At 39.1% G+C, this 18,110-nt stretch overlaps 1 protein-coding gene across 1 annotated transcript in view; it reads right to left on the bottom strand.

The window, feature by feature from the left end:
* Window positions 1-345: 345 nt before the first annotated feature.
* Window positions 346-18,110, bottom strand: part of CRYBG2 (crystallin beta-gamma domain containing 2) — a gene marked incomplete at its 5' end in the record, with an annotated part of 28,076 nt that continues 10,311 nt past the window's right edge. The window contains 13 exons of the mRNA XM_081335034.1: window positions 346-536; window positions 2,532-2,691; window positions 3,622-3,780; window positions 4,363-4,486; window positions 6,299-6,438; window positions 7,539-7,668; window positions 8,343-8,455; window positions 9,187-9,222; window positions 10,228-10,354; window positions 11,162-11,304; window positions 12,180-12,306; window positions 13,259-13,395; window positions 15,539-15,574. Coding sequence (XP_081191160.1) covers window positions 448-536; window positions 2,532-2,691; window positions 3,622-3,780; window positions 4,363-4,486; window positions 6,299-6,438; window positions 7,539-7,668; window positions 8,343-8,455; window positions 9,187-9,222; window positions 10,228-10,354; window positions 11,162-11,304; window positions 12,180-12,306; window positions 13,259-13,395; window positions 15,539-15,574 — 1,521 coding nt within the window. The 3' untranslated portion in view covers window positions 346-447. The remainder of the gene's footprint in view (window positions 537-2,531; window positions 2,692-3,621; window positions 3,781-4,362; window positions 4,487-6,298; window positions 6,439-7,538; window positions 7,669-8,342; window positions 8,456-9,186; window positions 9,223-10,227; window positions 10,355-11,161; window positions 11,305-12,179; window positions 12,307-13,258; window positions 13,396-15,538; window positions 15,575-18,110) is intronic.

Below are 18,110 nucleotides of genomic sequence, written 5' to 3'. Positions count from 1 at the left end.
ACTGAGAAAATCAGTCTTAAATCTGTATCATTAAACAATTGTGTGTTGTTTTTTCAGATTGTGAGCTTTGGGAAAGGACAGGTGGCTTAGGCCAGTGTTTTTCAACCACTGTTCCGCGGCACACTAGTGTGCCGCGAGATGTTGCCTGGTGTGCCGTGGGAAAAATTGAAAAGTAATTATAAAATACTTTCTTTGTGTTTATTTGATTCCTATTCAAGAGAATTACTTTATATATAGTCAATATAGGCACAGAGTTAAATTTTTTAACATTTTCTAATGGTGGAGTGCCTCGTGATTTTTTTCATGAAACAAGTGTGCCTTTGCCCAAAAAAGGTTGAAAAACACTGGCTTAGGCTGACCAAGAACATGGTTAACTTTTTCCACCCCAAAGATGGACGACTTGCAAGGTGAGCTCCTGTTCTGCTCCTGATCCCCTTCCCGCCTTCTTCACAGCACTTGAATATCCCAAATCTGTGTGGGTCTCTCTTCAGATGACTCCCAGAGGACAGCGTGCTCCCGGTCGTAGGTTCTGCCTCCTAGCAAGACAGGAGGAAAGGGTGAGTGTGCACTGGAAAGAAGCAATAGGCAGTTATACCCAAATAGCAGCCACAATGCGGGGAATCAGTTTCTTCCAATATCAGTACCAATTTCTTCCAATTTAGGTAGTCTTCAACTTACGACCACAACTGAGCCCAAAATTTCTGTTGCTAAGTGAGACATTTGTTAAGTGAGTGAAGTTGTTAGTAACACGGTCGTTAAGAGAATCTGGCCTCCCCATTGACTTTGCTCTTCAGAAGGTCACCAAAGGTGATTCACATGACCCCTGGGACATTGCAACTGTCATAAATATGAATCCGTTGCCAAGCGTCTGAATTTTGATCGCGTGACTGTGGGGATGTTGCAATGGTCGTTAGTGTGGAAAAACAGTTATATGTCACTTTTTTCAGTGATGTTGTATCTTTATATGGCAAAAAAAACCCCAGAAAGACACCAAGAGTAATCCTATTAACAGTATTAAGACATTCAATTTTAATGTTCATGAACCTTAATTTTAAATTAAGTTCAATGTATTTTGGGCCCTGGCTCTGCTCATTTTTTCAATGTGGCTGCTGGCACGTTGCTCAAAGAAGGAGAACAGCTACCAGAAAGGTTTGCTGTGAGAAAATTGCCTGTAAGGCATTTGAAAGATTTTGCAAATTAAAGGACCATATTAAGTTAATATTATAAATTCTTATTTATATATTACTACATCACTGGGAATTAATGCATATCGTGTGCTATATTACTGCAATTAGCTATGCTATAGATTAGCCTGTGTATGAAATATTACTATGAAAATGCAGATAAGCATTTTAAGCACATAAGAGAACAATTATAGCACATTATATAGCATATCTATGTGCATTATCTATATATGCATTTTAAGCACAAAAACTATATTATTATTATTATGTATTCCATTTCACATAGAGTATCTATGCATTTTAAAGACTTTTACAATATGAAATGTTATATTGCTGTATTAGCTATTTGTGTATATGTTATTATGAGAAAATATTTATAAATATTTTAAAATAGTTACATAATATGAAGTAATATATATTACATATTTTACCATAATGCATATAAGCAATTTAAACAATATCAGCTATTAAATATTGCTGTAATATATAAGATATTATCATACTATGAAATAATGCCTGTAATAAAAACACAGGATCAAGATCTACTTGTTGTATATACTGTTGTAACATATATTAGGAATGTATTTAAACATTACTATAAAATGAAACAGGCATTGTCAACACATCCAATATCAAGTATTATATTACTATATTACAATATCTGCATATTTATGCATTACTGTATTAATAAGAGGTAGTGCATATATAGTTAGCATTTTAAACATGCACTCTCCGTTATGTAATACAATAAATAGAAGATATTTCTAGGAACCGGGTCCTGGGAATGGAGGAAATTCTAATGTTTGTTTATGTTTATGTTTTATTTGATTTCTATACCGCAGGATGATCCGGCTACGGTTTGATAGCTCCTGCCAGAACAAACTATATGCTACTAAAATTCTAATTCCTATAATCTTTAACTGGGCAAAACGGTGCACCATAGGGCAAACCATTTCAAATGGGCTAACTTACAGAAGGCATCCAAAATCTAGGACCCATGTCTCCTGTGGAGCTGAAATTTGGCAGATTTTATAAAACACTTTATGCTTTAAATATAAAATAGTTTATGACATGATACAAAATGCCACAAAATATTTCCTGTGCTATGCAGTTCAATGTGTGCTATTTTCAAGGCAGATACATCTCTGATGTATTCCAACTTTTCCAGGGAGGGCAGTATATTAGAAGCTCTGTTATTGTTGAAAAAATTGAGGAATCTGATAAGCAAATAGTTTTGAAACAATGGCCCAACATAAGTTGTCTAGTCTCTCCTAAATCCTGTCTTCTGAAACTGCTCTTTGGAGCTAAGTCAGAATTATCACCACCACCACCACCCCATTATGTTACCTTTCACATCTAGAACTTTATCTTCAAACATCTGGCTGCATATTCTCCCAAATGAATCAATTCTCCATGTCTGCCGGGGCATTCGACTCTCAGACCATAAAACCACTTTGGTGCTATTTGCAGCTGCACCAATAACCTGGAGGCTCATATTGGGTGCAACCTGAAAACCAAGAACAGGGTAAGCATTTTTACGAATCCTAGTAAAAAGAACCATTATTAGTATTTTTTTTATTTTCATCATCAAAGTAGTATTAAATTATGGGATCGTTCCTCAACCTGATCTGGTCTAGATATGTTGGAGGACAACCTCCATGATCACCAGATAGAATTGGATTGGTTGGCTTAGACTATAGGGATTATACTCCAACAAATATGGAAGTTATTGGCTTGTACAAGACTTTAATGGTGAAGGTCTTCAATCAGAAGAATTTAAACTCATGGATGATACACCTCCGTCAATGGTTGCTAATCATGATGGCTACTTATTAACTCCAGGATAAGAAGCAAATGAATTTTGGGGGGCAGAAATATCTGGTTAACAATTCCAGGAAACAGTGTCGATGTTTGGACACTTTGGGCCTGAAATCCTCTTTTCTGACAGTTTTTGGAGGCAACAATGTGACCTAAGGGATGGCCCAACTGCTACTACAAAAAATATTTAAAAAATTCTGTAGAGAGTTTGCATTCTGCTAAAGGTAGTACAGGATCATGGGTTACTATATATTAATTATCTAGAAGAAACAGAATCTTCAGCTTGGAAAAACTGAAACAGCCAATATAGATGGGCAAGATGAATTGTTTTATTCACTCCAGGGATGGGGAGATTTTGAGCAAGTGGGATATAAATCTAATTAGGAGATCAAATGGAGAAATGGTTGGAATCATGAACTCATACACTCCATTCTACAACTTAATGTTGCAAGTCCCACATCTAAGATATTACTCATCTTGCTTGTTTCTACACTATTTACCCTACTGGGAGACAAGCTCCCTGGACCTGGTATAAATGCTTGGGTATGTCTAGAACCAGATTGATACATTCTTGGTTGCTTCAGCCTCTATCTCTATCCAAGTGGATGAAGGCCCTTACTTGGTTCTTCATAAGTCCCTCTTCATAGTACCAGATGCAACTGTTCTGGTCATTGATCTCCGAAACCAGAACTCGTCCAGCTTTCATGTCTTCAACGTCATCAGGCACAGAAAGGAAGGTCTTCAAATCTTGATTTTTTATTCGAAAATAGATCCTTCTCTGCAAAAAGGGGAGGGGAGATGAATGTTAAAAAATGATAACACTACGAATTAGTTTGAATTGTCTGTGCTTGTAAACAAGTCCTGTACTGTGGAATGACATCTCTACAGTATCTACAAGATTGGGAATGCTTACTTGGATATTATAGGAACACCGAGCAACAAAAACACAGGCAGAAAATTCTGGTTGTAAAGAACTACAGCTGTCATAGAATTGAAAGATACCCCAAAAGTCATCTCGCCCAACTCTTGGCCCCAAGAAGAAATGCACTGTATAAAGAGAAAAACATCTTGCTTCCTTTTCAGGAGAGAAGAGACCACTGCTTTACAAACATTGTCTTTCCAAAAGAGATTTAGACTCTTGAGATATTGTTCTTAATTCAGACTTGCAATCTTTTCTTAGATGTAGAGCCCATATGTATTTATTTCTTAGTTATAACATACATAGAAATCTCATATCTATTTGCTCTCTCTACATTTGTCTAACATCCCTCATTCTGCACAAGTAGCAAAGAGGAGAGTCTGTTGATCACATGTATTCATTCAATTCCATCCCAGATGATCAGAAAATTGTAAGACCCACCTGCTTGATGGGGTACAGGGAGCCAATATGTTGAATCCCACTGTATGTCAGCCAGTTGGTGATTTCCATGCATTCCAAAACCCACTGGTGGCCTCGGAAGTCACTGTGTTCACATAGCACCCAGCTGTGAATTGGAATCAAACCAGTCATAGGAGGAAAAAAATTAGCAAAAAGATCATTGATCAGTATCAGTTGTCAAATGTTTTTTGTCAACTGAAGCTCAAGATTCTTTCGTTGTACCAAAAGAAGTGAATATTTGTAGCTCATGGTTGAACTATGAAGTCCTTGTTGCTTGGCTGTTTTCTTGCAAACATCTCATTATCCAAGTAAGTAATAGTGATTACTATCCAGCTTTTCAACTGTGCAGGTAATGGTGATTGCTACTCAACTAAGCACTGATGATGTTACTTCCCATCGCCCAGTACGCTCACACAGAGAAGGCCTCCTCAGGGTACCGTCGGCTAGACAATGTCGGCTGGCGACCCCCAGGGGGAGAGCCTTCTCTGTGGGAGCGCCAGCCCTGTGGAACCAGCTCCCCCATGAGCTTCGGATGGCCCCAGATCTCCAGTCCTTTCGCCGCGGCCTCAAAACACTCCTTTTCCACCTGGCTGACCTGGACTGACAGGGATTTTAATTTATGTTTTTAATTTTTAACTCTAATTTTTAATTTATTTTAATTTTAATTTATTCTACAGGGGCCATTAATTTAATTTTTATTTTAACTTCTGTATTATTGTATGTTATTGTTGTTAGCCGCCCTGAGTCCTTCGGGAGATAGGGCGGCATATAAGTCCCAATAATAAATAAATAAATAAATAAATAAATAAATAAATAAATAAATAAATGGGCAATGAAACATCTGCAAGAAAACAACTAAGCTCAGAGAGCACCAAGGACCCCCATACACTGATTGCTTATTCAATCAGTCTCAAGGGTAAATGTATATTGCCCTGAAAAATGATAATTTTACAGCAACTGCCCCCAATTAGTATTCTCTCAGGATGTGTTGGCTTTCAATCCACCCAATCCTTCAGTCATTGAGAGTCAGTTTGGTGTAGTGGCCAAAGCATTAGCTAGAAACTGTGAGTTCTAATCCTGCCTCAAGTGCAAATCTGGTTGATCTTAAACCAGTCGCTTTCTCTCAGTCCTAAGAAGGAGGCAATGGCAATCCACTTCTAAAAAACTTTGCGAGAAAACTGCAGGGACCATTCCAGGCAGTTGCCAAGAGTTAATGCTGACTTGAAGGCAAAACCCAGAATCCTTCAGCATCACAGCGACAGGTCAAAGCCAGAACAACCAAATAAGAACAAATGCAAAATAGGCACCTAAAGACATATATTAGAAGAATATGCATATAAAAAGTGTTGCTCAATGGCAGAAATGGCCGATACACCTACACAAGGAGGAAACAGTTTGAATAAGAACGTACAGGTAGTCCTTGACTTATGACCACATTGAAGCCCAAAACTTCTGTTGCTGAGTGAGACATTCGTTAAGTGAGTTTTGCCCCACTTTGCCACCTTTCTTGCCACAGTTGTTACGTGAAGCCCTGCAGTTGGTAAATCAGTAACACCTTTGTTAAGTGAACCTGGTTTCCCCATTGACTTTGCTTGTCAGAAGGTCACGAAAGGGAATCACATGGCCCCAAGGACACTAGAGTCGTAAATGTGAACCAATTGCCAAGCACCTGAATTTTGATCAGGTGACGACACGGATGCTGCAAAAGGTCATAAGTATGAAAAACGGTCACAAGTCACTTTTTTCAGTGCTGTTGTAACTTCAAATGGTCACTAAAGTGAAGGACTACCTGTATACACTATTGGAAGTACATTCAAAAGTTCAGACAAATGAAGAAGCTGGGCTGAATCTGCAGTTTGGAAGGAGACAAATGCAACGCAAAGGGAACAGTCCATCCCCTGGTTTTTAATTTACTTACATCCCACCCTTTACTCGGACGGAGAGCACGTGATTATTAAACCCTTCAGCTTTCAGGCTGCGTACTTCACTATTCAACTCAATCTCCTTCCCTTCGAAACACTCCAGTCCATGCAGGAAGATGGAAGGCTCAGAGAAGAACTGTTAAAAAAAACAACCCAGGAAGAGCAGAGAACAAGATGAAAACAGAGTGGGGGTTATTCGGTCAAACTACGTAATGTAGGCCGTCTCAAAGTATGATGGGAAAGCTCTTTGGTGAGAGATTGGCATGCAATCTGGAAATTCTGTGAGCAACTGCTGCTCTAATGACAAGAATTTCAAGTGAACGAGAATTATTTTGGAAAAGATGTCCATCAGGATGATCATTAGCAGGTAACAATAACAATTATTCCAAGGGGTATAGATTTCATTTTATTTGGATTTTATCAAGGTCTCATCTTGGAAAAATGGGGAAAAATAGACTAATAATAATAATAATAATAATAATAATAATAATAATAATAATAATAATAATAATAATAATAATAATAATAATAATAATAATAATAATAATAATAATAATAATAATAATAATAAGTTGGAAGGGACCTTGGAGGTCATCTAGTCCAACCCTCTGCTAAGGCAGGAAACCCTATACTGGATAATGGACAGTATAAGACAGCCTTTCCAGGAGGGGGTCTTCAGAAGTATGTTAGACTACAATTCCCATTATCATTGGTGTGCAGCCTATAACCAAGTTGCCTGAGGACGATGTGAATTGTAGTCCAATAAACAACACCACAAAGTGTAAAAGAAATACAACATAAAAAATTATTGAATGAACATAAAGTGAGCCTAAAGACCATCAGTCCACCTAGCCTGGCACTTTCCTTTCCACAGTGACCAAATGGCAATGCCAGAAGCCCATGGACAAGAAGAATGCTCTTCTTGATGCCCCCAGCACTAATAAATTGCCCTGACTTTTCTAAATCAAATTATTGCAGTTATTTTGACTAGCTGACCAGTTACTTCCATATCTTGTACTGAGCAGTTTCCTAAGTTAATTGTTTGTAATGTGAAAAGGTATCCTCTTCCTATCTTGAACTTATACTTCCCAAAACTGGACAATCAGAAAGAGAAAGACTCTTTGCTTGAGTCAAACTTGACTCTTGAACATGTTCATGTCCATGTAGTTTGCTAAGCAGCAACTGAGTAATAAGAACTCCAGATAAAGGCTTAGGAGGATGATCGTCATGACTTACAATAGGGACTTTCTTCAGAGAGCAGATAGCTGTAGTGAAGGCACAACCCATGGAGCTCAGTGTTGGATACTCGCCTTCTGAGAGAACGTGCTGCTCACCATCAAAATTGTGGCCATCATAAAGAATCCAGCTAAGAAGAGACAATTTGAATGTGACGTTTGTGTGACTTTAGAGGCAGTGATCAAAACCTCATCAAAGAAACAATTATGAGTTCATGGAAACCTGATCTCCCTTTGAAGTTTACCTGAACACCATCTGAATAGCAAACCAGCTTCTACTGAAAACACACTCACCTGGGAATAATGGCTAGACTGAAAATGGGAATATTGCTCTTAGAAATATATATATATAATTCCTCTTTGGGTCTTATTAAGTTTCTTAGAAGCTCAAAAGGAAAGTGTTGGTTTTATTCTCCCCGCCCACTTTTTCTTTCTACATATGTTATGGTAATTTTTTTCCTTCTGTTATTTTTTCCCCATTGACGTCAATGGCTCAGTTGACAGAACTGTCTGGGGAAGCCCCACAAAATGACTCAGAGTTATATATTTTAACTACTTTGACATTGCTGCTTTATATGAAAAGTTATCAACCCAATGAATCATTTCACTCTCTGAACTGTACTTTGGATAGACTTCCCTCCCTTTGAGAATTGCTCTAATTCCCTCCTGTAGAAACCTCCTTTTCCCTAAGTGGAAGGGAACTGAGCACCGTTTCTTTGGGGTCTGGAACAGGAAACATTGGCAGAATGGCAAGAACAAAATGAGAATGAATGTGGGAGGTCCTATTGACAAAAGAGATCATTACCTGCCTCCATTGACCCTACAGGAATGGGGGACTAAGTTCTCTGGAAGAGTTGCTTGGTCCTCCTTAAAAGTCATGGAGTTTCCTGAGAAATCAGGTTCCGAGAAGAGTTGGATCTAGGAAGTCAAAAATATCTTGATGTGAACAAGAGATAGACTGAAGTGGCTTGGAATAACTGTCCCGCAGTTGTAACCATTTTGTTTTTAAAATGATGGTTTTCAGAATTCCTTAAGGAAAGGAAATTGTTTTGCCTTCCCCATATTGGCTGGGAATTCTGGGGGTTGAAGTCCACCCATCTTAAAGTTGACAAGGCCTGTGGGGAGGCATTCAAAGGACGACGACTACCATATTTCCATTGATGAACCTAATGTATTATTATAACAATATGATTCTTATCCATCCTTCTTCTCTGAAAATACTATATTTATAAAATATAAATAACCTGATCATCCAGTTACTACAGGAGAAAGCAACCTTTTTTTTTTAATCTGGGAGGGGAGGTGTGCTGCACTTTTAATTTTTATTTAGCTAATTGCCTGCAAGGAACACAGGAATCATGGCAATAAGGCTACCAGAAGCAGAAAGGTAAAGATTACGAAATTTCAGAGAAGCTATATTAAATACAGCCTTTATTTATTATTGGGATAGGAGAGGGAAGCAAAACAGGATCAGTGGTCCAGTTTAGTAAAGGCTCAAGAAGCATCATATAAAGCCTATAAACAGCTTTGGGTTTGCCCACCTCTCAGCTAATGGACCAAACCAACTCAAATGTGGTAATCTTGCTAGAGTAGCATAATGTGACCTAAAAACTACCTTTGTGGCGTACTTCTCAATACCAGCTGCTCACCTTTGAAACGAAGAACAGGCTGCTGCGTTCCCCAACCTGGTAGAGGGAGAGAGGTGGGGAAATAAAAATAAATTATGATACAGTATTTGGACCAGGTTAGAGAAATGTACAGTTTATTCAGTGGTGGGATTCAGATACATGTGAACAACTGATTCTCTGCGTGGATGCCACTTCCGGAAGTCCATTCTGGGCTTGGGCAACGAAAAATTAGCTACCGGTTCTGCCAAAGTGGTGCGAACCGGATGAATCCCACCACTGGGTTTATTACTGATTGGATGATCTGGCTAGCACAAAATAGGAAAGAGGCGCAACTATGCTACAGAATTCACTATGTGAGTGAGATCATCTCAAATGGGAAAATGGCCAGTGCGCTGCAACCTCTTTTCAGTTTTGGACTAAAAGAATTCTCTGAAAAACATTGTGTTCAGCTAGATCAGGGGTGTCAAACTCAATTTCATGGAGGGCCGCATCAGCACTGCGGTTGCCCTCAGGGGGCCGGGTGGGTGTGGCCAGGGTGGGTGTGGCCTATACTGGGTGGGCGTGGCTAGAGTGCGTATGGCCTACTGGGTGGGCGTGGCCAGCTCTACGTTGTTCGCATCAAGGGTGCCTATGGGGGCCTGGGCAAGAGTGGGACAGATCTGAGGGTCTCTGGCAGGAGGAGGGTCTCTGGGCCAGGGCCAAGGTAGTGGGGGCCGTTCCCTCACTGTTTCCAGGATGGCTTCACGGGCCACATGAAACCACTTTGCGGGCCGGATCCGGCCCCCGGGCCTTGTGTTTGACATGTCTGAGCTAGATCGACCATAGTGCTCATTGCTTAGTTGTTAATCTCTGAAGAAGATATGAGAGGGCATAACATACAGGGCAAAACTTTAAGGCTTCTCCTTTTTTTAATGGAATGGAGTTCCTACTTCAGATCACCAGGAGGGCTATATGCAAATGCAGAAGGATCCAGAGACAGTTGTTGCTTGAAGACTTGGAACGTGGGTTGCGGGACATTATATCTGAAGTGGCAGGAAGTGAAGACAGACGTCTGGACCTTACCTGTAGGACAGGTTGCACGGAGGCAATCTGGCAACTGGTTGCTCCCCAGTCTTCACAGTTGCGATATACTCCTTTCTCCAAAATGTATTGTTCCCCACTGAAATTCTTGCCTTCATAGGCTACCCACCTGGTCACAGCAAAGGAAATAAAATTATCCGCAACTCCATATTCATCTACTAGTCCCAAAATAGTGTTCTGGTGGGGCATCAGTTCTATCCCCTCTGTTATCCTCTGAAAACAGTTACAGTTACTGATTTAAAACCTGAGTGCTCCAAGAGGCCTTTAGTCCCAGGAATGCTAAGGTTACAACCTGGCCAAAATTGAGACAGGAAGTCTGAAAGCTAACATTGCTGGTTGGGAATTTAGAAAGTTGATATCCCAATACAGTACATGTGTAAGATGCACTGAGTAATGCTGATGGAGCGATCTGAGACAACTTACAGAATAACAGAATAACACAGTTGGAAGGGACCTTGGAGGTCTCCCAGTCCCATCCCCTGCTCAAGGAGGAGAGCCTATAGCATTTCGGACAAACGCCTGTCCAATCTCTTCTTAAAATCCTCCAGTGATGGAGCACCCTCAACTTCTGAAGGCAAAATGTGACACTGATTAATTGTTCTCACTGTCAAGGAATTTCTCCTTATTTCTAAGTTTCTCTCCTTGAGACAGCGGTAAGCAGTGATCTTTGCTGCATCTCTTTCTCTCTTTCTCTCAGTCATGCGTTCACTTACTGACCATTTCACTTAATAACCTGATCGTTGGAATGGCACTTGATCATTAAATGAGGAATGGGTGTATCAAGAAGGGCTCTGTACCATCCATGTTTGAACATCATCTTCTGTCCCAGAACAGAAAGTAAGTTTCCATTCCTTTTGCTCAGGTTTGCCTGTTTCCATCAAGGTGGTCTCTCTACATTTCCCCAGCAAATACTCACACTCCATTCAGGACATGGATGGATTGTGTCATGATGCCATAGCTGGCCAGCTCAACATCTGGCAGAGCCTCACTGAGCTCAACACAGGGGCCCTCTTCAAAATCCATGGCTTCAAAAAGTACAATGGCTGGGTCCAAAAAGTCCTACTCAAAGAGATTAAAAAAAAGTGAATGTATCATAATGTAGCAATATTATTTACCCATGTTCTTGGTAGAGTTGCCTAGAATTGCCCTCTGAAACTCAAATTATCCCGGGGTCACATTTTGCAACCTTCTGACAAGCAAATCAATGAAGAAGCCAGATTCACTTAACAACTGTGTTACTAATTTAACAACTGCAGTGATTCACTTAACTGGCAAGAAAAGTCATAAGAAATATCTTGCTTGGCAATGGAAATTTTGGGCTCAATTGTGGTTGTAAGTCAAGGACCATGTGCACATGGTTATAATAAATCCACCTTCTCAAAATACTACTTTCAGCTGAGCAACGTGGTGGTAGAGGAGGCACAAAGTTTGCTTTTTTATGTCTTTGTTAAGTTTAAGCCACCTTCACGTGTGTGGTTGCCCCCTTGTGTTGGATACCCCACCGTTTTAATATTCCACTTTTTTATCCTTTATTCCAACATTTCATCCTTTTTTTTACGTCTACCCCACCACTACCACCACCAGTCTCATTGTATTGTTCTCATGCTTTACGTTCGTTTTGATATTTGGATTTTTTTTTAAGGGAGTTGGGTACATTAAGATTACACTAGAAGTGTGATAGCAAAAAGTTTAGGAATCCCTCCTCTAAAGCCATGTTCCCCAACCTTAGCAACTTTAAGGTCAATGGATGTCCCTCCCAAAATTCCCCTGCCAGCAGGAATTCTGGGAGTTGAAAGTTGAGGTCCAGACATTCTAAAGTAGCCGTGGTTGACAAACATTATGACAAAGGTTAAATATTTCCTTAGATAATGCTGCAGGACCAAAGCACCCTAGATCTCCCATTTTCAATTCAGCGAGGAAACAGGCAGACTTACTGTCCGGATCAGCCTCAGCGACAATAGCTCTTCATTATAGCCACCCCATTCTGTCCAGTCACAGTATTCCCCTTCTTCCAATAGGTACTGATGGCCACGAAAACCTTCTTTCTCATAGCCAACCCAGCTGGAGATGACAATACACCAACAATAAAAGAGGGGAAAAAGAGGGAAACTACTCTGATTCCTGAATATAAAAGTGCTTCTTTCTCTCAAGTCTACGGAGATTCTCAATCATCCAGGTGTGGGTTGTCCCAAAGGTGCTTTTCCAAAAAAGGCAATTGGACTTTCTTGGGTTTTTTTCTTTGAAAACATTTTGCTTCTCGCCCAAGAAGCTTCTTCAGTTCTGACTGAATGGCGGCTGTCCATTCAATCAGAACTGAAGAAGCCTTTTGGATGACAGGCCAAACGTTTTCAAGGAAAAAGCCAAGAACGTCCAGTTGCCTTTTCGGAAAAGCACCTTTGGGATTTTTCTTTCTCTCCTTTCCCGAATCAGCCTATTAAACAACGGACAATATGGTTCCTGCAGCGAAAATAGTCTTTTTGTATTTATCTTTTTAAATTAATCTTTCTTTTTTAAAAAAAAATGTGTGTGAGAGACAGAAAACAAACAAGTGCAAAGGAAGGGAATTTTTTTTGGTGGAGAAATAGTGGAAAATTTAGTATTCATTTCAGAAACGGAAAAAGATCTCTAAAATGCTTTTCCTTGTTATTAACAATGTATTTTTATGGTTATTTTTCATCAATGATATACTGAGTACTAATTGTACAACTTTGTAATTCCTTTGTCCAGTTATTGATACAATATTTTTGCATCTTATTTATTGTATGGTTCTGGGTGGATTCCCCAGTGATGTGTGTGTGTGTGTGTGTGTATACTGTATGAGTAATAAAAATATAATATGATGCAATAAGAAACAGTAAGAAAACAATAGTAATAACAATCAGCAGAAACCACTTTTTAAAGCCCAGGGTGGCTTGTCTTTGACTTGCTTTTTGCAAAGAAGCTAATGTTTTTGCTTCCCAGGTGAAGTAACATAATACAAATGGGGGAAATCATGTTATCCAGAATTGCTCACCAGCCTCCCACGATTCTCAGAGAACCAGCAGTGGACATCATGGAATCCTGGTTGTTTTCTGACTTCCTTAAGTTGTAAATATCTCGGCTTACTTCCCAGCTATGACCCTGGAAATCTGGCCTTTCAAAAATTAGAATCTGGGAAGACAACGATGGAGAATGAGATGAGCATTTGTCTGGCTTACACATAATACTTAATACTGACTTTAAGAGAAAAAAAAATATTGGGATGGGGGAATGAGTAAATGCTGAAATTCCCAGGGACCTGAATCACAATTACAGATAGTCCTTGACTTTCAACCATTCTGTTAGTGACAATTCACAGTTAAAACAGCATTGAACAAACTGACTTATGACTGGGTTTCACACTTGTGACCATTGCAGCATCCCCATGGTCATGCGTTCAGAATTCAGGCCCTTGACAACTGGCATGTATTTGTGACAATTGCCCTGTCCTGGGGTCATGCGATCACAAACTATAACCATCCCAGCCAGCTTCCAACAACCAAAGTCAATGCAGGGAGCCAGATTCACTTAACAATCACATGATTCACGTAACAACTGCAGTAATTTGCTTAACAAATGTGGCCAAAAGGTCATAAAATGGAGCACTACTCACTTAACAGTTGCCTTGCTTAGTAACAGAAAGGTTGGGCTTTATTTCAGTCATAAGTCAAGGACCTACCTATATACAGAATTTAGAAGAACCTGGGAAGTCACCTGGTCTAACCTGTAAGGTTTACCTTACCGTTGACACCATAACAAGTTCTTATTTGATTGCTTAATCAATTTCTCTAGCTGCCCAACTCAAATAAGTGACTCTGCTTGACATTTTTATCTTCCTTTCATCGAAGTTCACATGCTTATCTTTTTATGCCCAATTTTCTATCTATGAATATAGTGTCAGGATCGATGAGAAAGACCTTGGGGAAATGGGCAAAGAGATGCTGTCAAGAGAGAAGTCAGATAAGAGGCAATATCACTCACAGCTAGATAGTTGGAGGATTAAGAGGCTTAAAAGAGACACCCCCCCAGTTTCTTGGGCTGTAAAGGAGACGGGGGGGGGGGGATTTGTACTTTCATACTTGCAAGATTGTTTCAATGTAGTTTTACTAAGGTAGAAATAGCTGATCTGATTTTAGTTCTTATCTGGATTCCCCCTCAAGATTGACACATACGCAAGAATATTTTCTTCCACTCCTGTATGTTAAGTACCTTTGTGGTCTAAAAAACGGAAGTCTGTTTTTCCTGACACCAACCCCTTGTGGAAAGCAGAAATGTCCTGCTTGCCAAGTTGTTCAACTTTCTATTGATTTCAGAAGCCAATTTAATCAGCAAATTTGATCTTAATCCTTTCCAAGCAGACTCATTCCCTTCTACTTAATGTCACAATATCTATAGAAAACTATAGCTTAATTTTCTCTGTTTATATGATGTGCGTGTGCAGCCCCCAAGAACAGATTTTAGTTGACAGTCTATGAGAAAATGCAAGGGTTTGAAAGAAGGGAAGTGAGGTAAATGAAGGCAGATTTTAAAGGCAGCATCAAGGGGATGCATTATGTGTTATATGTCCCATGAGTCCTCCTCAGCATATTAATGGAATTAATCTAACTGCAGCTTCAATTTCAAAACCATTTCTGGAGATTTCTAAAGTAAAATCTTTAGAAAAATGTAAATTGCAAGCACCATAAAATAATGCCTATTCCATATATATAATGCCTATTCCATATATATCAGCCCAGGTTCGAATCTCAGAAGGGTATGGCTGACTGATGAAGACTAAAGAGTCAGAAATGCATCTCAGTCTCCTTTAATTCTTTGTTAGTAATTTACACAAATATATATATATATATATATATATATATATATATATATATATATATATATATATATATATATATATATATATATATATATATATATATATATATATATATATATATATATATATATATATATATATTCTAATATATATATATTCTAACATATATATATATATATATATATATATATATATATATATATATATTCTAATATATATATATATATATATATTCTAATATATATATATATATATATATATATATATATCTTCTAATATATATATATATATATATATATCTTCTAATATATATATATATATATCTTCGTTTTCGTAGATTATCTTCTAATGTGTTCTGCTAAAAAAAAGCAATTTTGCAGCAAACTCAGATTCTCTGTCTCTACTTTTTGCAAGGATGTATTTCTATCCAGTGATCAGACTTGTCCATGATCCCGTTACCTTGGGCTCTGCAGGAGTTTCAACAACTGGGGGACCCTGAAATGAGAATAAACAAAAAGGAACATTTTATAAATGGATCTATTGATTATGGTTTCCTTTTCAACTCATCATTATCTGGATTCTTAAGACATTTTCTGGTCCCACTTTTGCACAAGAATTCTTCCTGACATTAGATTATCATCCATCAGAATTGTCTTGTTTTCAATATTAAAATAGGAATTGGTTAAGAATTTCAAATTTCCTCACATACACTTAACATTTAAAAAAGTTCAAAGGCAGGGGATAAAAACCAATTTGACCAATTCACTAGTGCAAGCAGAATGCTTTGATTCCTTAGTTCTTTTAAAAATAAAAAAAGTCAACCAATAACCATATATATAGCAACGAATTTGGACTGTGACCTCTTTGTTTTTTTAAAAAAGAGTTACGTTGTGGATGAAAGTGTCTCTGCTGGAAATTGTAGAAACTGCTTAATTCACCTAGTGCAGATAGGCAAAAGCAAGGGGGCACGTGGAGGTTAAAAAAGTCAAAAAGGCAACCACAACCACATGATCAAAGCTTGGTTCATTTTAACATGTATCACTAAAAGGGCCAGGGCTTAATTCATTTGCTATTGCCATCTTCTTTTTTTTAACACTCTCACCCCTGAAAGATGAGAATTGGGTGAGAATTGAACAAAATTTATACTTTTCCCCTCAATCAAGACAAAAGAAATTGTACTTTTAAAAAAAATCTGGAAGATACAATCACATTAAAGGTAAAGGTAAAGGTTCCCCCGCACATACGTGCTAGTCGTTTCCGACTCTAGGGGCCAGTGCTCATCTCCGTTTCAAAGCCGAAGAGCCAGCGCTTGTCCGAGGACGTCTTCCATGGTCATGTGGCCGGCATGACTAGACACCAAAGGCACACGGAACGCTGTTACCTTCCCACCGGAGTGGTCCCTATTTTTCTACTTGCATTTTTATGTGCTTTCGAACTGCTAGGTTGGCAGAAGCTGGGACGAGTAACAGGCGCTCACTCTGTTACGCGGCACTCGGGATTCAACCCACCAAACTGCCGACCTTCTGATCGACAAGCTCAGCGTCCTAACCCACTGAGCCACTGCGTCCCTTACAATCACATTACTGGTACCAAAATGCTCTGTTTTCTTCCAAAGCCATTTGATAAAAGTTGTATACCTTTGAAGAACGTGCAAACAAGCCTTCATGCATTTGCACCTTTAGCAGCTTTAATGTTCTGCATGGTTGTGGATGTTTTTACTGTGCTGCTATTCTAACAGTTCAATACTGGTTCCTTTTTTAAGAAAAGAATTTGATTGCCTAACTCACCTTACTGATTTCCAAATCAATCAGAAGGGAAGGAGGTTGCTGTGTTAGCTGAAACTGCAATTTGTGCCACAGCATGGGACAGTGGCTTCAGGGCAACGAAATGTTGGCCAAAGTACAATAAAAGAATATAAAGAGAGGTATTCCTAGAACAGCCCAATCAGAACTGAATGTGCTTATGGAAGGAGAGGGTGTGGAAAAGATAGAAAAATAAGAAAGGGAGTGGAATGAAAAGCAGTGAACTTGCATTCCACAGTGTAACATCTGGTTACACATCTCACTTGCTTAAATGAACTAAGTAAGCAATGATTAAGTAATGAAGAAATGTACAAACATACGTGCATTCATTTGTATGAGGCACTACACTTTTCTTAAACAAATTAAAGACATGTGTGCTTAAAAAAACAAACCTGTCATTCAGCTGACTTGCACAAATAAAATACCGGTTGAATACATTTGGTGAAAATAGCACTTCATTTTTTTTAATAAATTGCTGCACCTGTAGTATTTAAATCTGCCCTCTCAGGGTGAGAAACAAATAGACATAGGCAATCTGCAAAATAAATTTTGTTGTCTGCATGTTTAACAGGTTCGGGATTTCAATATGTGGACTTTGTGCTGCTTCCACATGAGTCCCATATTGATGGGTTCCCCAAGGGTTATTAGTTTCTCAGCTAATTCGCATGGTTTATTTCTGGCTCAAATTGCAGTGGAAGAAATTCCCTCTTTTAAGACTATGAAGCTCTAGAGCAGGGATCCCCAACCTCCTCGCTGCAGCCCACTACTGGGTCATTCAGAACCAGGCTGTGGAAGTGGTGGGCAAGTGCACAAGCATCCACAGCTGTGCAAGCTGCGGGCAAGCCCATGCACGCATGCTCCATTAGTGCAAGCAGGTGGGCATGTGTGCCAACTGCTCACATGAAATCTTTCTGGCCCACAAGCCATAAAGATTGGGGAACTCTGTTCTAAAGCAATGTTTCCCAACCTTAGTCATGTTAAGATGTGTGGACTTCAACTCCCAGAATACCCCTGTCAGCAAGGCTGGCTGGGGCATTCTGGGAGTTGATGTCCATACACCTTTACATGGCTAAGGTTGGGAAACACTGCTCTAAAGCAAGGTTTCTCAACCTTGGCAAATTTAAGGTGTGTGGACTTCAACCTCCCAAATTCTCCTTTAAGCTAAAATGCAAACGTAAATCTAAAGTGCAAACAAATGAACAAATAAAGTCACAGTAGTAGAATTCCCT

This window comes from Vipera berus, assembly GCF_964194415.1.
Source record: "Vipera berus genome assembly, chromosome: 9".
NCBI lineage: Eukaryota > Metazoa > Chordata > Lepidosauria > Squamata > Viperidae > Vipera > Vipera berus.
The sequence above is the reverse complement of the archived record's forward strand: the minus strand, read 5'-3'. Positions and strand labels throughout refer to the sequence as shown.